The sequence below is a fragment of the Chiroxiphia lanceolata genome, chromosome 7 (genome assembly GCF_009829145.1).
Source record: "Chiroxiphia lanceolata isolate bChiLan1 chromosome 7, bChiLan1.pri, whole genome shotgun sequence".
In the NCBI taxonomy this organism is placed as follows: Eukaryota; Metazoa; Chordata; class Aves; order Passeriformes; family Pipridae; genus Chiroxiphia; species Chiroxiphia lanceolata.
In genome coordinates this window covers 16247538-16271354 of record NC_045643.1, presented here as the reverse complement: position 1 = coordinate 16271354, position 23817 = coordinate 16247538, and the positions used below count along the sequence as shown (strand labels likewise).

The window sequence follows — 23817 nt, the reverse complement described above, 5'->3', positions numbered from 1 at the left end:
GTAATATATATGAATGTGGAAAGTGATGTGACTGGATGAAGTGTCAATATAGCTTTCATTGTCAAATGTGAGGATAACACTTGATCTTTCTAGATGGTTAATGACTGAAATCTTCTCATCATATAATTCTTGTCAAAGTCATACCAGCAATTATGGAACAGTTCCCCTTTAAATAATGGTGCAGGAGGCTGAGTGAGTGTGAACATGATTATGATAAATCATTTCAGCGAGAGTGGAAAATGTTGTGCTGTATATAATGCTGGCATTTTAATGTAGCTTTCTTATTTGTGCAATATATATCACCTAAGAGAATTAGAAGTCAGCAAAAGCTTTGACATTGCCAATTTACAGGCTCCATGACTAAGTTAATAGATAAATGAACAGACTAATGAAGCCAGCAATAACAAAAAAACTGATTTCAGATTTTTGTCATTAATTGTCATTAAAATCATGTTTGATTTGGACTGCTAGATAGAAGAAGGCCCAGAACCAACCTGTTTTGTTTAACCCCTGAGTTGAACAGGGTGGCAAGTTAGTTGTGGTGTCCTTGATAAGGAATACTTCAGAAGGGAACAGCAGCAGTTTTTCCTACTGTGGAACTGTTGTGGAGTGTGAAACACACTTTGACTTCCACTGTCAGTAAGAGTCTTCATACACAGGTTAGCATAAAAAATGCAATTCTGATAGCCTTTTTTGTGGACTGTGCTGACAAGGTAGATTCTTGGTTTTCATCCCTTATGAAACTCTGAAGCTGTATACTGTTGCACAACAAAACGTAGGAAAACTAACAGCTTTTAGAAGGTACAGCTGAATATGATAAAATCATATGTTGTATATTCAGTTGTATGGATGTAAGTTCTTTATGAGTATTATATATTTTATTTATTGACTAAGTATGCAAGTCATAAGGCAGACTGTAATATTATATATATATTATATATTCTCTGCAATGCTTGGGTAGGAATATTGTGCTGAGAAGGCAGAAAGAAGTGAATACATCCTAGGGTTAATAATGTAAAGTTTGAAAAATTGGAGCCTGACCCCAGGCTATTAAACAGAGTGAGTGATACAGAAGGACAGTAATAATATTGAAATTGTGAACAAAGGAGAGATTTTGACTTTTCTGGCCATCATCTGAAGGGTTGCTAATACCTGATCGGAAGGGGATTTAGCAATGTCTTCTATTTTAAATATGAGGATTTTTCTTCCAATATCTTATTTTCTTTTTGTGATCTCTTTCTTTTTCTGTTTCCCTTTGTCAGTTTGCTTTTTCTACAAATCTTTCTTTTCCCACACAGCAATCACAAAAGAAGAAAAGCATTTAGTCCTATTGCATTTAGCCTTATATTTAACCTTTCTACTAGGAGAGCTTTCATATTTCAAATGACTATTGTCTTTCAGCCATATGTAAAGAGTGAAAGATAGGGGCTTTGAAGGAAGAAGAAAAAATTATTTTCCAGAGCAGCGATCTGCTTTTTGGATTTTAACATGGCTTGTTGGTTTTTTGGTTGTTTTTTTTTTTTTTTTCACCTTTCTGTAAGAGCAGCATTGAGTAATAGAAGGAGTGTACTCAAGGGATGCACAAAGGACTGAGTTTGGGTTGAACATGTTTACCTGGCCATGAAATTTAGAAGCAGAATGTGATTCCAAGGCTCTGATCTTGCGTAAAGGTCTGTGTTGGAAAATGCCTATTTAGCTTTTTACAACCACTGTATTTCAATTGTCAGTCTCCTGAAAGCAGTATTTCCTAAGGTGAGTATCACCATTTTGTAGATATAAAGGCTTTAATGGTGATGGAAGGATTGAGTCATCTGTCTGCAGCAATCTTAACCAAACCTTAGTTTATAGAGTAACTGTAAAAAAAGATATTGGAGTAGGTGAATCTGGAGGTGAAATGTATGAACCTGAAAAAAAAGGACCAATAATCATTATTTGGATATAGGGATGCAGTACCAATCTAGGCCTCACAGTACTGTGTACTGTATTAAGCATATAAGAAAAGGCAGTCACTAGCTTAAAGTGCTGATTAAATGAGACATATATTGGGAGCAGAAAAAGAGAGGTGACTTGTCTGTTGTCTCTTTCATCAATTAGCAATACAGCATAATAGGAAATTATGGTAGGTTCTATGTCAATTCTAGAGTTTCATGCTTTAGGCTGACATTAAGAAGCAGAAAAGTAGAATTAAAAAGGCTATTCTTGGCTAAGAAGATCACTATCAAGTTTTTTGCAAGAGACAGACCTACAAATTTTTCACAGATGTACTGCAGGGACCATCAGGTTCTGTGAAGCTGAGTTCACATGGGCAATCTGCGTGCCACAGCAAGTGGGTGGCACAGGAGGAAGTATCAAGTACCAGGAGTGCAGTGCTCAGCTTTGTAGAAAGTAAAATCTACTTGATTTGGAGAGCAAGAATTGTAGTCAGGAAATACATAGGTGAAAAAACTGAGTAGGGGAGAGAGAACCAGGTAGGCCAAATGCTTTGTGAGGTTGTAGGATATGAAACTAAGAAGGAAGGAAGGACTGTTTTAGGGAGAACAACAACTGTCTGAAAAAATAAGGCAGAGTAAGAGAGAAACCAAGCACGGAAAAATTTGTGGCTTTGGTTTTTTCTTTTGTGACCTGGAGTATCTGGGAGAGCTAGTTGATGTATAGAAAAAAAAAAATCTATGAGAAAACTTTAACTGCTTGATGTTTAAGGTCTTTTTGTGTGATTATTCTAAGGAATAGCAGGTTCACTTTTTATCTGTCCTGTAGAAAAAGGAGTCTAGTGTTTGAGACTGAAGCTACTTAATGCAAAATGCTGGGGCTTAAAATGCGAAACCTGCTGTTGCTATTGCTTTGGCTCCCTTTGCTGTTACACCATTCCTGGCAGCTCAGAGGGAAGCAGAAGAGTGGCAGTTGGAAGGGTCATGGCAGGAACAGCTGTGGCTGCAGCAGCTATGGGATTTCAGCCAATAGGGCTTTTCCCTTGCTAGGCTAGGTCCATCATACACACAGATCCACCTTGCCTGCTGGAAATTCATTGTCCTATTTAATTTAGAATATTTGGGGGTTTTTTTGAAACTGGGAACAATTAGATGTGTGAAAGTTTGTGAAGGGATAGGAGGGAGTGTGCATGGTCATGTAGTGTAATTTTTTAATTTTAATATGTTAAGATACCTCAAACTCAGCTTTCTCTTTATGACTGGTTACAATCAGTGATGCAATATCAAGGATGCTTTTATGATGTCACTATAGATTTCTGCCTCACAAATTAACAATATAGTTGATTGGCATTTTTACTGTCCACTGTACTTGAGGCAGTGTTGCTCATGTGAGATTGCAATATAATGTAACGTAATATATTCCATGAGGAAGAGATCTCTGAGAGCTTTTATATACCTTCTTTATTCTTAAATTGAGTAGCAACTTACCTGCTTGTTCACTGTTGTCAGCCTGATGTAACGTCTGGGAAAAAATTCTTGGTGGTTACCTGTAAATTTCACTTGTTCCTGTATCTCCTGTATCTCTGTGACTTAAAAAGAAAGGCAAGGATGGACAGTGCTCTAGTAGACCTGAGAACACACAGCCTTATTCCTAGCCTTGCTTTGTAGCAAAACATAGACTTTTAAAAGCCTTTTTCTTCTCAGTAGTTTGTGAGAATTATTTCAATAATAATTATTAATCTCTCTGAGACTTTCAAACTAAAGATGCTACTAAATGCCAAGTACTGTTGTTACAGTGAAGTAATTATCTTTCACTCTCTTTCCTAATTAACTTCCTTCACATAAAACAGTTGAAGCAGGATTAGAGCAGAAGTGTTGAGTACTTTAAAAGCAACAACTCACCGGAGCAAGAAAGTGTTCTGAGGGAGCCAAGGAACGATATGGCAGAGTTGTTAACAAAAACATGTAGTTATTCTTTAAATTGATTAGCTGCTGCTACTTTACAACATTATTTTTTCCCTGTGCCTTTGACAGAGTGCAGAAATGTTCCTTAGGTTTGGAAGGTAGTATCTGAAGTATCTGAAAAAATGTCTGGAACAATGTGACTTACAAAGCTGTTAAATACTTGTGTGAATGTTACATTAGGTTCAATACCATAGCACACGTTTTAAATGAAATAATAACTCTCAGACCTGTTAGAATTCCATCACTCAAATGAATAACAGTGAACTACTTGATGAGGAAACATCTACATGTGGCACAATCAGACTTTCAGAAGGAGGGTTAAACTTAGGAATTGAAGCTCTCTGGACCACAGGTTTGTCCAGGCATGGGGTAGGAACCCAAGTGAGACTTGGAGGGAACTGGTACAGATTGACCCCAGGGGTGAGGCAGCCTTCTCCTTCCCCCTGAGTACCGATGCTGACGGTGTGTTGGAAGTATGAGACATTCCTGCTCCACCACTGGGAATCCTTGTGGGCAGGCACACATTAGGCAGTAGCACAGGCCCAGGAGCCCAGTTCAGGCTGGATGCATCAGGCTCACTGTGTGTGTGTTGTGAAGCCAGCCTGCAGTCATGCAGCAGATACCCTTCTTTTAGTGCCTGCATTTCTGCCTAGAATTTACATGATAGATACCAACCAGAAGTACATCTGTGTGCATGTGCATTGGATGGACCCTCTCCAGTCCATATTTGGAGATACTTGGATCATGGCTACTTCTGCACTTGGTAATATCTGTAGTGGTTTGGAGACAAGATCCAGAGTACAGTCCTGGAGATTAATAGAGGGAGGTACTGTCTCTTTCTAAGAAAGACTTGGCTTTAATGCTTTGAAGAAATAAAAAGGTCTGGAGCAGTCAAAGAGAGACAGTGATAGCATTCATACCAAGTTGTCCTGAGGGGCTGTGTGTACACATCCTCTGAGCTTCATAAACATTGCTGTCTGAGTTATCTCACCTCCAGAAGTGCTTTACAGGCTGTGTGGTGAATGTTGAAGTTTAGATATATCCTATGAAGAAAGACAGAGTTCAAGAAGCATTTGGATGACACTCTCAGGCACACGGTGTGACTCTTGGGGATGGTCCTGTGCAGGGCAAGAGGTTGGACTCAATGATCCTTGTTGGTCTTTTCCAACTTGACATATTCTGCGATTTATTTTTTAAAAAATGTGTCAGTTTGATTAGAAATGGTGTCTGTAGCTGTCTTCTATTACCAAATCAGGGAAATCGCTCTCACAAAAGCTTAATTACCCCTGCAAATTATGACAGATAAGTTAAATTGGTGTTTTCAGATCATGGTCACTCTTGCATTTCTCCTGTCTTGTTTTTTCCCCCCTGCTATGCATGCACTTCCATACCTACATAAGCACTTTCCTTTTGAGAATACAAACTAAAAGTGCAACTCACATACACACAAATGTAGAAGGAAGAAGTGCAACTATTCTGAAGTGTCATTTAGGATTTCTGGGAAACAAATGGAGGAGAAGAAAGACAATCATGATTATATTTTCATTTCCCCAGTGGAGAGGAAAGGCACAGAAGTGAAGAGGGAGGGTGGTTGCAGGTATGATATGGAGACTTCTGTTTTCAAGGCACTCATGCGTGATTGGGATTATGCACAAATTATGTACAAATGTAGTAGGCAGAAGAAATGTGGGCCTTAGTAAAGCTCTTTGCTGTTCTGACACCTCTCTTTTCCTGTTTTTAATAAAAACTTTACCCTGGAATTGAAAATGAAGCACTTATGTAAAAGCTTTACCCCTAGTAGAATAATATTTCGTATTTAAAAAACTGATTAAAAATTTTTCAACCCCCCTTTTTTCCTTTCTCCTGTCTTTTTGTACTGTGTATATTAAAGTTCAAAGGATATTGAGAAAGGCTAAGTAGGTAGCTTAGAGAAGGATGTGAGAGTCACAGGAAGAAAAGTCTTTCTTTTTCTGAAGCTATGCCTAAGTGAGGCTCCAGCTTTTTGGCTTATGATTAGTGTTAAGTTAGACTCCCTTTCATGTCTAGAGTTCTTTAATTCATAAACAAATTGACCTATCAAGGAATGGTTTTGTTTTGTGTATGTAATTTTACTTTCCCTCCTTTTTTAAAACTATGTGAGCATGAATAAAATGAATTGCTAGCCTCAGACTATTTAACAAAATATCAATCTTTTTGATGGTGATTATTCAATATTTATAAAAATTTTGTATCATTAGCAAACGTGAATTCTTTCTGTCAGATATTGTAAATTTTCTGTTTGCTTTATCTTGAAATAACTGCAAAAGGAGAAGATTGTCATTAAAGATTCAGGCTGCAACTTGGTAGGTGCTCCAAACCATTGTTCTGGCAAAGGGAAGGTTGCTGTTGCAATGATAGCTCGTTTTCTGCTTTATTCCAGTGGAGCGAGAGCTTATTTCTCTTCAGAGTTTGTCAAAAAGTACTTCGAAAACCAAAGGCTTTTTTGCTTCCAGAGCCTAAAAGCATTGACATGAAGTACAATATAAAGCTGGAGCTCTAGCAAGAGCTGACATGGAGCTCCTGAGCTAACAAATCCTTGACATTTCTGTTACACAAGCAGTGTTTATTTTGCATATCCAGGAAAGAAGTTGGCCATACATACCTGTATATTATTCATATGCTACAGAACTGCTTCTTATATATATACTTGTCTTTCACTAAAAAGGGTTTACAAAGAGAAATGTTGCTCTTAAGCACATTTCTGTACAAGATGAGCATGTATTACAAGAAAAAAAAATTAACTCCATGTGCTATTCATAAAGTGTTATTAAGTTCCTTTGTTGGTTAGTTCATAGCTGAGATTGTTGAAACCAACTATGGAGCAGTGTAAATAGGAGAGACTTAGGATGAGGATACGACCACAATTGCTTTATAAAGATTAAAAAAATGTGTTAGAAGAAAGAAGGGAGAAATACGTTGATACGATAGGATTGTTTTGCTTTGTGCTCACCCTTCTCTCACAGTTATATTCAAGAATCTATCTTTATTCCAACATCAACAGAAGGAAAGCCAGAGTTGACTGAGAAGCAGCCTAAGATAAAAAGCAAGTTTCAAGGTTATTCCCTTTGCAAATAATATTGCAGATTAACTCGGCATATATCACAGCTTGTTTAAAAGGTAGTAAAAATGGTATGTATTCAGTCAAATCTGTGTCTACCTTATTACTTCTACTGTGTTTCAGATAACTGGAAAATGCTACGCTTTTAGTTGAGAGAAAGTGGTTGAACATTGCACTTTGTACTAAATGGAATTCAAATAAGAACACAGGTTTGCTAGGGTGCAGTGAATAGCAGGTAATCAAAGATACAATAGTTAGTTCTTTAGATTGAAAAAAACCAACATACACACAATAAAAACCAGAGAGAAAAGCTCTATTTTGAATTACTGTTGTAGAAAATTGTACGTCTAGGCCCCATGGTTATTGAGACTGCTAAAATGCTACGAACAAATAAAATGGCCCAACAGATCTTTTTCATTAATTAGTGTTAACCACATGTGTGCATATTTCTGAACTGCAGAGAGTCTGTGTCCAATGTGAGTGATAAATTCCTCACCAGCCTTTTTTTTTTAAATAATAAATTATAAAATATAGAGAAGTCTTTGCATTAAATATAATTCATTCCATTAAATAAATAAGCAGCAAAGTAGAAAGGGGAGGCATGTGTACCAAACTTGTCCTTCACTGGATTTCTTGTCTCTACTTATTCAAAATATCTTTTCTTTCCTTGTCTTCCCTGTGGAAACAGCGAAATGTCTTTTGTTTTGTGGGAAGTCAGATTGAGTGACTAAAAGTTAGGGTCCTCAGCCTCTGGCCTGATGGGAGACCAACCTCGCTGGTGGAATGAGGAGGAGAATCCAGGGATAAAAAAAGATAAAACCTGAGGTTTGAATAAGAACACTTTAATAATTGCAATAAAATATAACATTGATTGTAGTGAAAAGGAAGAACAATAAGAAAAAGAAAAAGAAATAAAACCTAAGAAAGACATTTGATGGCCAATACAACTGCTCACTGACAGCTGACCGTGGCCCAGCCCATCCCCAAGTACTGATTGGCCCCTCCTGGTCAACTACCCCCAGTTTATATACTGAGCATGACATTCTAGGGTATGGAATATCCCTTTGACAAGGTCAGCAGTCTTGGCTGTGCTCCCTCCCAGCTTCTTGTGCAACTCCTCACTGGCAGAGTATGGGAACTTGTAAAGTCTTTGACTTAGGGTAAATGGTACTTAGCAACAGCCAAAACATTGCTATGTTGTCAACATTATTCTCATACTAAATCCAAAGCACAGCACTATACCAGCTACTAGGAAGAAAATGAGCTCTATCCCAGCCAAAACCGGGACAACGAGGTGTATGAGTCATTGAACTGCAAACTGAGAAAAGAAGTTGGCAAGATACATAGAAAGATGTTGTAAAGTATGGTTTCCATTCTTGCCCTCCAGAGAAGATGAGAATATGATAGAACATCATACTGTTATTTTCTCCATCAGTTTTTTTCTCTGTCACATGTCTTTGAGAAGCAACAGGAAAAAAGGCAGGGCAGAACAAGCATTTGTGTTCCCCATACATTGGTTTGTTAGGGGGCATTTTGAGGCAAATATATGCTCACATATGTAATGTATGTTGTGGATAATCACAAAGATGAAGGAAAGATTGTAGTTAGGACTAAGATTTAGCAATGGCATTACAGAGTAATTTGAGTTTAACTTGTAATTCTATTGAATTAGTTTTGAAGAGCACACGGAATTTAATAATGTTGGCGTTTTCCTCCAAGACAGATCAACATAGGTAAATCTGAAACATGAAGGAAGTCTGGAATGCAGCAATGTGGAGATTGTTTTTTGTCTGCCTGTATTCTTGGGATGAGAGGAATGAGAGTACCAGGTTGATTGATACACCTAGTTTAATGGATTATTCATTTTTCTGTTTGATTATAAACAAGCCTCGGAAGATGTTTTGATCTACCTCTTTCTTCCTTTTCTTATCAGCTTTTTTTTACTGCTTCCTTTACCAACTCTGTTTTTTACATTAAAACACAAAAAACCTTGATAATACCTTCAAGATCTAAGTAATTTTTATTTCTGTAATGCTAAATAACTAAACTCTTACTGTATGAAATTAGCTGCTTTTCAAAATGTCAAGTGATTGTGTAATTTCTAGCTGCAATTTTGCAGAAAAATAACATGCATTAATGGAAAACATTTTACACCAAGTAATGTCTCTTAATATTATGCTAGACACATGTCACAAATCTAATGAAATGATTTTGTGTTAGTGTAATGGTGGTCATAAAAGAAAAGAATTGAAAAGCAAACATATAAAAGGCAACAAGCCAACACTTCTGGAAGTAAGGAATGTAAAGAAGGCAGTTTTATTTAAAAAGTGTTCATTTTCTAATTTTCAAACAAATAGTTGAATAAGTCAGCATTCATTAAAGTGCTGTCAGCTAATAATGTATTTCTCAACTGAAGTGGAACTGTAATGACTGAGGGCTAATTAAAAAAAAAAAAGGCAGAAAACCTCCTTGCCTTAAAACCATGCAATTGAAAATGTCACTGGAAATCTGGCAAGCTAAGGGCTGTTGGTTACTCCTCTCTAAATATTGTACAAAATGAAATTGCAGTTATGTAACAACAAACTGCACCAGCTGCTGCATATGAGACCTTCAGAACATCTGTGTTGGGCATTGCTCCATCTCAAGATGGATGGATTCCTGTCTGCCAGACAAAACTGGCAAGAAAGTTGGGAATCGTCCTGATTGTGGTAATCAAGAGACATTTTAATCTTCCTTGGAGGAACAGGTTTAGGTTTTCTTGTATATTGTTAAAATGTGATACGGTGTACGTTTTCTCTATTCAGTGAGAAATCTTATCATTGTTTATCATGAGGAACTTTGTGGTTCTCAGCTCAAATAAGGGTATTAAATCATTTTACATGTAACATGTAACATGTGCTACATAAAAAAAAAAGTTTTTCCTCACCTGACTAGTAAGATACATTGGGCTGAGTAAAAAGCTTTTTGCTGGTTGGCCCTGGAACAACATAATATTGCTGCTTTTCCGCATTCTTTGCTGAAAAATTTAATTGAAAGTAACTGAAAATAAATGCTGGTTACTGTTGTATGGTGGCAGCGATGCTTAATCTCCACTGACAACAGAGACAGTCCCCCCATTTTCCTATTCTCATTCACAGTCACAACTTGAAAGAAAACAGTGAAGGTCTGTGTGTTGCTCTGCAGCAAGATGGGGTCTGTGTTGTATATACGTTTAAATGAATAACTGTGTTTATTTTCATTTAGTTTGGTTATGGTCCTTATGTACTTAGTTGTTGGTATAAACAAAAATATTTATACTACAGTGTGTATGTGTTTTTATATTCCCTGATTGTTTTGGCTGTCACTGGTACCTATGTAACCTCTTCTTCAGGCAATGTAAAGAACTTAATTGTGAACCAAACTTAATTGGCATTTTCAGTTGAAAAAAACCCTTCTCAGAGGGTATATGGCAATTGTGTTTGTCATTTGTGCTACATGTCCTGGAAATGAAGTAGTTTTATTTTATACCAAAGAGATACTATTGACATGTTGCAGTAGAATTCTTACCAAATAATAGTATGAGATGTAGCAAAATTGCACCAGAGAATGAAATGCAGATCCAAGCATTAAGAATGCAGTTATTTTCTCCTGTATCAAAAATTATTTTTCTTTTATAAAATAATACTGAAACATTTCTGGAAAATGGGAAGACATTTTCAGATGTCTTTTAAGAATAGTCATTTTTTCAGGACTAGTTTTGACATTATGTATTTAATTTTTATTATGAATAAAATTGAATAAAATATGAATAAAATTGAATAAAATATGAATAAAATATTTTATTATTATGCTTTGAAGATATAAAATTTAATAGTATTGTCAGATGTAAAAACAGCTGCAATTGTTTGAGATCAGTGTTCCATAAATGTGCACTAGCAAGCCCATCAGCTGAGACGCAGTAACTGATCTTGTTAACACCTGTAATATGTTAAAAGCATTCATGTAATTAGTCACTTCACTTCAGTTGAGAAGCCAATAACAAAATGCTAAGGGTTGATACTGAATATGTTAGAGGCAGTAATATCTTATGTGCAGTGGTTTGCTTCAGAAGTGAATGTAGGGCAGTGCCGACTGCACGATATTTGTACTCAGTGTCTTGTATATTAGCAGAAAACATGATAGGAGCACTTCACATTTGTGTAGGTAAAAATGGCATTACTTGTCTTTCCTGGCTTTTTTTTAGTTAACTGTAATTTCTAGGTTAAAAAGAGCAATTAGTTTAAAAACCAATAATAAAAAAAGAGAGAGAAGTATATTGCCTCAGAAGACGAACTATTTGCGCATTTAAGTCATGGATGGGTAGCATTTTGTATGTTTTGTGCTATGGTGTTATCTTTAATTTTTGGTTTTTTTTTTTAGAGTGTTCATATTTTGGAGCGGAAGGCGTCTTCGGGAAGCACAGACCCTTCTTTAAGCAAGCAGTTCCTTGAAAGCGATCATCTCTCTCTATCCAAGGTAAGCAAAAGCATTGGATGTAATCTGGGTGATGAGATTCCCTCTGGAGTTACAAAGCAGCTTGACTAACAGCTTTGGGATAGTGTTTTGTATGATTCTGCTATTGAGTATATTGTGAATCTACCCTGGAGCCTTTTGTTCCATAACTGAGGTGTCAGAGGAGACTAATCTTTAGCAGTTGTTATATTAACAAAATCAAGGATTTTTTTTTTTTTTTTTGCCCATGGATGGCCCCCAGGAACAAATTTTACAACCTCAAAGTATGGGGCTAGAAGGAACTTTGATGATCCTTGTGGGTCCCTCCTGACTCAAGATATTTTATGATTCTATGACTGAGAAATTTTCCAGTCCTGTCCTCTTACTACGCTAGAGCAAATCACTTCCAAGTCTAAAATTGCTGCTAATCAATGATTATGTTAGTTTTAAAAATATGTCCTAATGACATTCATTGTGGGTAGTTTGAAATTTCAAATCTCTTATTGAGACCATCTTTCCCAAGGCAGAGAGAAAGAGAACTGCAGGAATGACACCACCAGTTCCTGAAAGATGGAGCCTCAGTTTTGGAATAAGTGATTCCAAACAAGTCTAATTTCACATAAAGAAGGTTTCATTTTAATATACTTCATATGCAAAAGCAAGATTATTCCTGAAAAGGATGCTGTGATATTTGTGGAATATTTGATGGAAAAGAAAAATCTGAAATTAAATGTCTGTCAGTTCTGAAACAGAACAGATAAAACAACTTCAAAATGAAATACTATATTTGTCCAGGGAAAATGAAATCGTTTATTCTTTTTTATTTGGAAAACAAATATTTTCCAGTCAAAAAGACTAGGTTCATAAAGCTGTTGGTGGTGGCTCCCTTAATTCGCATATGTGGGGCATATGCAGACCCAGGGATGGAAAGTTGTGATTGTGTTCCCCCAGTCCTGCTGCTTTGCACAGGGCTGTTTCTCAGGTAATATTTATGGTATCACTGAAGTCCTAAAGTACTGATTGCCATTGGATGAGGACTCTTCAACATATTGCTTTCACTCTGTTTTTTCCCCATTTCTGGCTGCTCTTTCATGATGTCCCTTATATTGGGCATATCTCATCACACTGAACCTGTGGGATAAGGCACAGTTAGGGTTGTTAGAATGGTTTTAAGAACAGCTTGTAGTGCTGATGCAGCAGAAGACAAGTATCCACACTGCACTAAGTAATTGTTCATTTTATCCTTCTGTAGCAGGCCTTTTGTTTAAATGAATAGCTATATGAGACTGTGTGGTCTCTAGCTGAGAACTAATCAATACTGATGTTATCTAGTAGATAAAAGACTTATGCCTGCATCTGATCATCTAAAAGACAAAATCAATATGGCGAAGAATCAGTTGGCAGAGTCCCAGAGAGACTCTCTGCTCACCCCAGGGGACTTAGAAATTTGTTCCCCTCAAGTGCCAAGTACTTCCTTCTATGGAAAAAGTAATGTATATGCACTTCTCTCTATAGAATGGAAATAGAATATCCAAGCAAATGTAGGGAAGTAAAAAAGGTGGGTTTTGAGTATGGCATTTGCAGACAATGAGATAATTATAGTTATGCAGGGAAAACTAAACTGAATAAGGATTTCTGTTACAATTTACTGCAGTGCGTATTGTCATAGAGCTTTTCACCCTTCTCAGAATACTAAGACCTTACTGAAAATTGTAGATTTGAAATTTGCTGTTACCTTTAAAATTGTATTTTTGTAATAGTAATGTCGGTGTTATCAGAGCTGTGTAATTAACTTGGAGGTGTTATGAAAGACTGACAGCGCTCAGCTTTGAACAGTTTTGTGGGAAATGGAGAGACATTTGTTTTTCCCTTTAAATGTTTGATGCTATATGACCTCTTTCTTTTCCTGATAACTTTTTATAACATTGCTGGGAGTTGTGACAAATAAGCTGAGAAAATGCAAGTTTAGAAGTTTGTAGTGTATAATTAGTAAAATAGAGTCTGAGTGAGCAGGCAATAAGAGATTTTTTAACTGGTGCAAAATTCTGTTGAAGCAAGAGGATGGAAATAAAGGCATGACTCAGATTTTTTCTCTTTAAAAATATTGTTCTTTACGGTTCACTGTGTTGCACTCTTAAGTCTGGCTTCAGTTGCACCAGTCACCAAGCATAAGAAGTGGTATGTACAAGAAATATGCTTTAATTGGCTCCCTGAAAGGCATACAGCTAGTTGTATCTGAAATTATACTGTTCCTGTGTTTTTCTCTAGAGAGAAAATTAGTTAACTTTCCTATAAATTTCTCGTAATACAGTGAAAATGAATGCAGGAAAATAAAAAAAATCCTTTTGCAAATTTCTGAAGGCACAATTAACCTATGAAACTCTGTCATAAAATGCCTTTGAAGATGATGGCTAGCTACATTCAACAATAAAGCAACTTGTTCTGTTAGCTTTTCTGATTTGGAGGAAAAAATAGGGTATGCAGAATCAATGCAGCTTTTACTTTAAAGATCAGAAAATTTTAGATTTTTTTATGATCAGGAAATACCACGAAGACCACTGTTAATATATGCCTTATCTGGTAAGGGTTAGACTTCCAAAAATGTTTATGTTTAGTAGTTTTAAATGAGATACAACTGGACATAATATAGTGACCGTGTAGTTTTGCACCTAAATTTTAAAAGCCTAGCTTTCCTACTCTGTCTTGCATTGGAGAATTTGTGCTACTTGAAAGTGCAATTTTTTGCCATGTGTTAATCAAAGTGTCTTCATATTTTTCACCAGGAACCTGACAGCTGGGAAATCATAGAGGGTCTGAAAATAGGCCAGACCAATGTCCAGAAGCCAGACAAACATGAAGGTTTCATGCTGAAAAAGAGAAAATGGCCATTAAAAGGTTGGCACAAGGTAAATGTCTTATAAACCAGTCAGAAGGTTATTACCTAATTTTATGAGTTGGGACTTTTTTGTCTAGAGGAAATTAGGATGTCAAATAAATACCCAGGATTTTGGTGTGTGACTTTTTCTTTCACCTGTGTGTAGAGTTAGTTTGCAGACACAGCTCATGGCTTTTAAGTCACAGTGCCTGCTGCCTGCTGTTGTATTCAAAATCCAGACGGAATTTGTAAATAACACAACAAATGCCTTGTGTTTTAAGAGGTTTGATCGATATCCCTTTTGTTCTTTACCATATATTATAAAAAGTGTGACTGTGTACTCTAAGATTGGGTTGAAGTACACTGAAGTACATAATATCTACATTGAAGAACACAGCAGAGGAGAACTGAGGGGTTTTCCATGGACCCAAGGTGTTCGTACAGGAGAGCGTTCCCCATCAGGTCTGCTGACTGAGCGTATTTGTTCAACTTTGTCCCTGAATTTTGTTTGTCTTCTTGATTGGAATCTTCATTGTGGGCATGCAGTGGGAATATGGATTTTTGCCATAAAATGTCTCTATTTAAAAAAACCAAAACACGCCAAAACTCACCCCTAAGTCTTCTGATTCTGTTTAATTAATTTGGGACACATATCTTCATGCATGATTCTACCTTTTGTTAGCCTTAAACCTGGTGTTCATAAACTGTTTTGTCTGTATTTCATACCATAATAATTGCATTTTCCCCCCTTTTTAGGCAACAAGATATGTGGTATTAATGCTTAACCATCTTTTTTCACCTGAGGCTACTTGAAGCAGGATAATTTTCTGGGACAGAGTACATTTTACAGCAAAAGATAGTGAAATCATTTGGTATACATGGTGTTTTTCTGGGAAGAATTAATTTATTTAATTTTTTTTGCTGAACACTGTTGGACTTACGTCTGAGTCCAAATGCAGTCCATACTAGTATAAATTACAGGTTTTTTCTGCATGTTTTACTAAATTAAACATATGCCTACCACAATTTTTTGTGCATGCTTATCTAAGTTAGATGTTTTGGCTTTGTTTTTCTTGACTAGAGTTTGTAGTTTTGGCAGCCAAATACATATGCACCACCTGAATTTAGTCTAGAGATATTAAAGGATTTCAAACTGTGTTTCAAGCTGAAACACTGAAAGAACAGAAAAGGATAGCCTATAGAAAAACCCCAAAACATGACAAAGCAGACCATTCCTCCACCCCCAATGACCCTTCCACTCTCAAAAAAAAATCCAAGCAATTAATAGATACGTAAGAATTTATAGAATAAACCACTGCTCCCGCTCCTTTGAAATCCATTATGTTAATATGTTGTTTCTTGACCAAGTGTCTGTTTTGGTAAGGAACTAACTTATAGGAGAGCAAGAGCAGTCCAGCTTTCACAGTTCTATAAAGAAGATCACTACTGATGGTCTGGATGACTTTAGAGCAGTTACTTGTGTAAATAATTTTTAGTGTGATTAAGAGCTTCACATTTTAGCATCCCCCTCTACTTTGCCTTACATTTCACCTTAGGAATTGAACTTAGGTTTTGAAGCTGTGGGTTTCATAGTAATTTTATTTGTTTTTCAACTGCTGCCCGAATATCCTGGAGTTTCCTTAACAATAGTATGTGCTGAGAGTCCAGTGAAGAAATTTCAGAGACAGTAACTGTAGCATGTGCTCTGTTAGTGTTCTGATAGTAAAGCCATAGATAGCATAACAAAGTAATAGATAGCATCCTTTGTCTCTTGAATGTTGCATGTCATATTCTGACAGTTTTGAATGTGCTTTAGTAGCATAGCAGCTATAATGTGTGCAACTTGGCAAACATCACTTTCTGAAGTGCAGTATGCTTGGAATGAAATGATGATGAAAGATCATTTTCTTTTGTGTGTGCAGCTTAGAGAGACAGAACAATATGAAATTAATATCATATTCTTGTGAAGTTCATTAATGACCATACCTAGGTAAAAAGAAAAGAACCTAAAAAGTTCCTGTTGTTTTGACATCTTATTCAATGAGTTATGTCTCCAGGAAAGCCCTGTTTTCTTGCCCTGCATGAGATTTTGGTACCATCTGTTGTGTAACAGACATAATTTCTAGAACCATCTTCAGGGGAGATTTTCTGCCATCTAACTCGGACCCTGCTCATAGTGTTAATTTAACAGGTTTATGTCATGAAACCATTTTCCTTCCCTTCCATGTCAAACAGCTTTGAGAATCAAGGATAGTATTTTGCTGGGTTCTGGCTTTTTAACATAGATTAGTGCTTTAGCTTATACTCTAAAAATAGGAATTAGTTGTGCTTACTTTGCATGTTTTGAAAGCTAGTGATGATACACACAAGTTAGCAAATCTCATTTCAAGTCTAGGTGTCCTGCTAGCCTGTGTCTTTATGCTGTGTGCCAAAGTCTACATTAACTTGACTGCAATGCAGCTTGAGTGAACTGGTACAGACAAGCTAAGGCAACTTTTTTTGTGTGAATAGGGGATTCTGCTCTCTGCTGGAAGTAAGAACCGCTCAGCAAAATGAAGATGTAGCTGTAGCACAGATAGACATCATTAGATTAGGCTTGTCCTGGTAACCATGTCAGTGAAGATATAGGAGCTCACACTGTATCATTGACTAACACCCAAAAAATGGGCCCTCCCATGACCTGGGTCTGTTGCTGGGAACACTGTAATATTTGCAATAGTACTAATTCCTGCACTACCTACATTACCACTAGAAAAGGTATCATCAGCATGAATTATAATCTCATTTTTACTTCACTGTGTGGATGTCTGCCATAATGCACAAAGTTTTGGATGGTCTGCCTTTTCAGATGTAGATCTTGCACTAGGAAAATCTTTTCAGTTTCTGGATAGGGGAAGGTAGGTTGTTAATTTGAAACGTGACCACCTTCTGTGGGAAGAAAAACAGGAAGAAAATGAAGAAACAGACATAGTTGTCTTGTCCTACAGTGTCTTTCTTATAGAGGTTATTGATTTAGCTGGAAAATTGGGAAAAAAATACCCTTCATTATTGAAATTTGCTAAGATAAACCTAGAATATAATGTTGAAAAAAGAGAATCTAGTTTTTCTTGCTTAGAAGATAATTGTCAAAAAACAAGCAAGAGAATTATTCAATACTGTATTTATACTCTCCTTCCAACCCCAAAGCAGTTTCTTAATTGCTACAGGGTAATCCTTTTCCAGATGAATTGTTGTACATAGTTTAAATTGCATCTGCTCATTAAGAAAGAATGTTGTTTGTTTGTTTGTTTCTTTCAGAGGTTTTTTGTCCTGGATAATGGAATGTTGAAGTATTCAAAGTCACCAATAGATGTAAGTAAAGTTGAAGAGCATTTTAAAACTTATATTGGAATTCAACCTGCCAGGATCTCATACTCACTCTAGGTGTATTTATGACAGTACACACATGAAAGTTCTTGATGGATTCAAAGATAGATATAGATATAGAGAGATATATATGGAAAGCATGTAAAATTCTGGTTGAGTTGTGCCTCAAGACTTCTACCTTTTTTTACTTCTATGGAAAGAAAAGCTACATCACTTAAAGTAGTTTCTGTAATGAAGGTGCTTGAGAGATTAACCTGTGTATATTTCTTTCCCAATTTTTATGTCAGTCAAAGCTGATTATTCTGAGGCACAATAGTCTAGGACAGAGTGGATAGGAGAGAGAATTGATAACAATGTAAAAGTTAACATTAAATTAGTTAGATCTGATACCAATAACTATCAAGCAGTTGCAGCAGGGTGCCAAGTACTGTCTAATAGTCTCTGTTTCTTACTGACCTGTACCTGTGTACTTTTGTGAACCAACACACTTAAACTTTGAAGCTGGCTTTGCATTGAGCATTTCTTCTGAGATACTTTTCTCTGACTATAAATGTAGTAAGTGTTTAGTTTGAGTTCAGCTTTTTTTTTAGTAAGGCTTTGTGTTAAAATGTTTATCGAATGGGAAACCATTTCATCACCAGATATTCTTCTGTGAAGTGCGTGATACTTCCAAATTCTTACCGCAATTTTTTTTATTTTTAGATACAGAAAGGAAAAGTCCATGGGAGCATTGATGTTGGTTTATCAGTCATGTCTATAAAAAAAAAGGCTCGTAGAATAGATCTTGACACAGAAGAACACATCTATCACCTCAAGGTAAAAAGTTCAAATATGTATTATTTTTTCATCCCCAGTAGAATATAAATAAATGAAATTGTAAAAGATTGTGCAGAAAAGTAGTATTTTGCATGCTTTGTTGACAGTAAATTTTTTTCCAGGTGAAGTCACAGGATTCATTTGATGCATGGGTTTCAAAATTACGCCACCACCGGTTGTACCGTCAGAACGAGATTGTGAGGTCTCCGCGAGATGCCAGCTTTCATATATTCCCTTCAGCATCTACTACAGAGTCTTCACCAGCTGCTAATGTGTCAGATGGAAAGGTGTGTTGTGTTCTGTTGTTGAAAACTCGTGGCTTGCTCATGTGGAGTTTCAGTGGGCTCTTCTTATAATGCTGATAGAACAGGAGCTTCCACTGTGGGGACCTATGGCCAGCAAAAAGCTGTCAGTGTGTGCTGCTGAAATACCATCTAATTCAGCCTTACTGCAGCCTTCATTAATGGGCTGCTGTAGAGATCTTGCAAAGAATTCACCATCTATACAGTTTGCACTTGCCTTTGTCACCAGATAGAGACCTGTCTCTTTGCTGATTGATAATGTTCTTCTTAAGCAACAGCTTTTCTAACCAGTGGTTAGCAAACACAGTTCACTTGTGAGGTTCTTAGTTTGGTTCTCCTATTCAGAAAAATCTGCATCTTGGGGAACTATAAACCAAATCGCGGATGTCACTGAAAGCACAGTGCATATTTTGATTTCTGTTCTGCAATAGTGTGGTGATTACACTGGCAAAGCAGCATAGCAGCAGTAAATTTAAGCATTTTGTTATGCTTTAGGTGCAACAAAATAACTACCCCTGGCAGTCTCCTATACCTTGCAGTAACAGCCTTCCTGTCACCTGCACTACTGGTCAGAGTAAAGTAGCAGCCTGGTTACAGGACTCTGAAGAAATGGACAGATGTGCAGAAGGTTAGACTTTACCTTTTCATGCCTTGTTTTTTCACCAAAACTTCTTGTTGATACATAATAAGGAAGAGTCAAGTCCGTAAAGTGCTTAAGTTACAACTTTACATGCACGTGAAGTAGGTCTTCAGATAATTAGATGCTTGTGGTGGGAACTTTGCATATTTTGAGATGTCACTTTTAAAATTTATCTTAATTAATCTGTGTTATTTTTAATGGATGTCATTGTTCAAATATGATCAACTTTTGAGATCCAGACTTGGTGCTGATTCCTGTAGAAATAATGTGTTCAACATCTCTAAAAATAAAATTTTTATTTAGATACCTTACTACAAGGGATTTGGACTTTTAACTTCTATAATGCAATAACATGCTAAGAATGGCAAAAAAAATATGTCTGAACTGAAACACCTAATATATTTTTATTTTATGTCTGTTAGATCTTGCTCATTGTCAGTCTAACCTTGTGGAACTCAGTAAACTTCTTCAAAATTTAGAAATACTACAGAGAACTCAGTCAGCACCAAATTTCACAGACATGCAGGTAAATATGCTTGAACATATATCATTACACTGAAACATTTGTTCTTGTGTTAAGGGAAATATAGAGATGATGTCTGTTAAATCAGAATGCTTTTCTGAAATCATTGTGAATCTTGGGTGAAATTTTTATCTTATATGTTTATTTTAAGAATGTGTAATACTGTTTCAAGTATAAAAATTAGTTAAGATGTATTTATTATTTGAGTTAAATAGGACAAATCAAACAATTATTGCAAAACAAAACTGAGAACTGTTACAGTAGAATACATGTATAAATTGTAATTGTACTTAAGGAGTTTTTGTTATGCCGAGTAAGATAACATTTTAAGTTTTTTAAGGATTGGAGACCCAAACACCCTCAAAGACGAAGTTGCATGCTCTAGAAAAGAGGGCATAGTACAAAGGTCCCAAGTTTTGGACTGTTTCCCAGTTCAGGGTGAGTTTTCCTCTTGACAGAAAGCAACAGCACATCCTAAATCATAAATACTTTCCTCCTTTTTCACTGAATCCTCTTGAGTACACACATGTCTGAGTAGTACCACAGAAGAAATCCATGAGGATTTCAAGATCGGGTCCTAAATATTGTGCACCCGTGAAAAAAGTGTACCAGTCGTTTTGCTAAATGAACCAACTATATGATATGTTTACAAAAGTGTCAGGATAGCTACGGCTGATCACTGCTGCAGTTTTGGGCCCCGGCAGCAGCATTCTTCTCCTTACTTTCTAATTTGTAAATGTCTAATGCTACAATTCTTTACTAACTTGCTGTATTGTCTATGTTGCTTGTATTAACTTAATAGTACTTTGTTGCTTTAACTATTTGTGTAATGTAGGCTAACTGTGTAGATATTTCAAAGAAAGACAAGCGGGTCACAAGACGATGGAGAACAAAAAGTGTCAGCAAAGATGCAAAAATTCAACTTCAGGTACTGAATGAACAATGTTTTACTTTTCACCGTACTTTTAGATTAACTTCTAATTGTGAAATGATATATTAGCTGGAAGTAGGAAGTCAATGTGCTGTCTCATGTTTCTGATGAAGTAACTCAAATCTCAGTTTGTTGTTCAAAACCTAGAGAAATAGTGAGAAAAGTATTGATTTTACTTTCATTCAAATGAAAACATTGCCATCTAGGGAAAGGAGAGGGATCTGAATATTAGTCGATCAAGGTGCATAAAATGCAATAGACACGCACCACATGGGTATACTGTTATTCTGTATCAAACTTGCAAAGAAGGGCAGCTGAACAGATGACATCAAGCTAAAATCGGAAAACCTGAATGAAATATTAAGCACGCGAGTTGTCTTTGTCAAGACTTATTACCAAGGAATATTACCAATAATAAGTATTTTCACAAGCCTTCTCTTATGGAAAAGGCTGTAAGGGAGCAAACTGAATAACCAAAGAATAAATTCTGTGAAGAAAGAATTTACTCCACCCTTCCTTAGAGCTGAAAGGTAAAAGCATAGCAATAAGCGTAATGTGCATGTATTGCTGCCTTGTGTTTTGTTGGAGGCAGTTGTGTGTTTCAAGGTCTGATCCAGAAGCTAATCTTTTTTATAGCTGAGCAACTGATAATGAAGACTGTATTCAATTGGCTTTGGGAGCTAACACTCACCACTGTGATGTCTGCTACTGAATAAATAAATGTTAGCAACTTTTGATTCATTAAAATACCTGGAAATTCATGCAAACTTTGAAAGCTTATAATATGTCCCCTAGAGGCACAGTAAGGAGTTTTCTGTAACTTTTTTTAAGATCAATAATCTTAAGGAAAGAAGAAATTGTAGTTGCATCAGCCTTCTCACTGTAGCTCTTGTAGGGGATTTTTCTTTCTACCTATTATACTTTGACAAATCATAATAGATTGAACAAGGAAGCATCTCTTAGGATTAAAAAGATTTATTAACAAAGGAGTTTTGGTGATTGATGTCATGTACTATTACCTGCAATTGAAGGATCACTGCTCTTCCCTGCTGCTGAATAACACAGGCAAATAAAAATATCAGGAAAATGCCTGCAAGTACTCGGTGCCTGTAAAGAGTCAGAGTCACCACTGCGTGTTCTTCTTTCGTGCCACAGTGGTCTCAGAGAAGTCCTATCCACAAAAATGATGAAAGCAGTCAATTTATGATGATCTGTGATGGGTCATAGTGAATAATAAGGCATTCTTGTGTTGCCTAAACCTTACTAAAGTAACACTGGTCTGGACTTCTGTCATTGGCACCTGACTCTCAAACTGCTGTTTGTGCTTTGGTAGGAATTGTGCCTCAGCTCCTGAAATTTTCGAATACAGGTGGTTTGCAGGTTCATGTAAGAGAGTTTGTGTGCATAGTACTGCTTGACACGGGTCTGTCTGTTCCTTCTGCGTTGATATGAACTCTGCCTAACTTGGGTCAACATGAGTTCCTGGCAAGATTAATGCTGGATATGTGAAATTTATTTTTTTAGAGCAAAGCATTAAGTTATTGTTGACTGACTTATAAATTAATTTGTAGTGAAACAGAAATAATAAAATTGTTTTAAATTATATGAAAGATGAAGAATCCTTTATGGCTTCTTCATTGTCTTGCCTAGTTTAATGGGCTCAACGCATTATTTATTCTTCCAAGGGCTGTCCTGTCTCATGAATGGTCTAAAGCTGTGATCTGTAGAAAGATGGCCTTACTCTGATTCATTGTGTTATTCCTAATTTGTTTTGTGTTGCCATTCCACTAAAATATGGATTTCCTCTGATGCCTAGGTGCCCTTTAACTCCCATTTCCTTCTACCTTCATTGACCTCCCTCATAGGTCATTTTTTCAAGACTTTCTATAAACTGTTTATCAGGATATCCACTACTGAGAATCATTTTGTCTAATTTGTGAACATTTCTTCATGGTGCTTACACATTAATTGCTATTAAATGGTTGACATTTGGTACAAAGAAAATTTCTGTTGTTGTGTTACTTTCCCCATGTCTCCATACATCTCATTAGTTGTAGGGAATAATGCTAATAGTAACATACTAATTTTAAGCTAGTTGCAATGTTAATTCCATTTGTAGTATTTACACCATTTTTTTTTAGAATGAGCAGTTGTTAACTACCATCAAAGATCCTCTGATAGTATGATGTTGAGAGCCACCCTTCTGGGGAGCATAAAAATTAGGGAGCTTTATGTACAGGTGTGTTCTTTGTGTGTAATGGGGAACGAGGGAGTAATTTTTACAGGCTCGGCATCCACTGTGTAAGATGCAAGGAGAGAATTTTCCCATCTAGATTTTGTATTGTACTTGTTACCATTTTTTGTTAATAAGATAGCTTTCGTTGTATTCTTGCTAGCATATTCTGCAGTATGAATGCTAGGCATATAATGTATTTAAAATATATTTTTTCTTGTAAGAACAGCTGCTTGATTTGTTTCTTAGAAATATATAATTACCAAGTAAATATACCGGTTCTGTGTGCAGTTGAATTTGCTCACACAGCTAATCCCAGTGACTAGAGTGGAGGTACTCCCTGATGTAAAATTGAGCATAGCACGTGTTTGCAGGTTTGGGGATTTAGAATTGTTTTTAGTAAATAGTTTAGAATTAACAGCTTGCTTTACAGGCTGAAGAGTAATTACTGAGGAGTAATGCATGAATTGCTTCTATGAATAAAGATTGCTTTTATGAAGGAAGTTTATTTTGGTTTAAAAAACCCTATTTAAAATCTTATGAAAATGGCCTGCAACAACAAGTTATTTGACCTGTATTAATTAATTTTACAAATGATACTTTTGTACAAAAACTGAATTTTGGGGTTTCGTTTTGTTTTTTTTTTTCATTTCTTTCCCTTTGAGTAAAAG

General features: G+C 36.2%; 1 protein-coding gene across 6 annotated transcripts in view; it reads left to right on the top strand.

Moving 5' to 3' along the window:
- The window catches only part of OSBPL6 (oxysterol binding protein like 6), an 89592-nt gene that overhangs the window by 45118 nt on the left and 20657 nt on the right, over positions 1-23817 (top strand). For 5 of the 6 annotated variants that reach the window (XM_032693100.1, XM_032693103.1, XM_032693098.1 and 2 more), the window contains exons 3-10: positions 11389-11484; positions 14244-14366; positions 17633-17686; positions 18404-18517; positions 18640-18804; positions 19315-19447; positions 19882-19985; positions 20818-20910. In XM_032693100.1, coding sequence (XP_032548991.1) covers positions 11389-11484; positions 14244-14366; positions 17633-17686; positions 18404-18517; positions 18640-18804; positions 19315-19447; positions 19882-19985; positions 20818-20910 — 882 coding nt within the window. The remainder of the gene's footprint in view (positions 1-11388; positions 11485-14243; positions 14367-17632; positions 17687-18403; positions 18518-18639; positions 18805-19314; positions 19448-19881; positions 19986-20817; positions 20911-23817) is intronic. The other variant, XM_032693104.1, reaches the window with a different exon arrangement.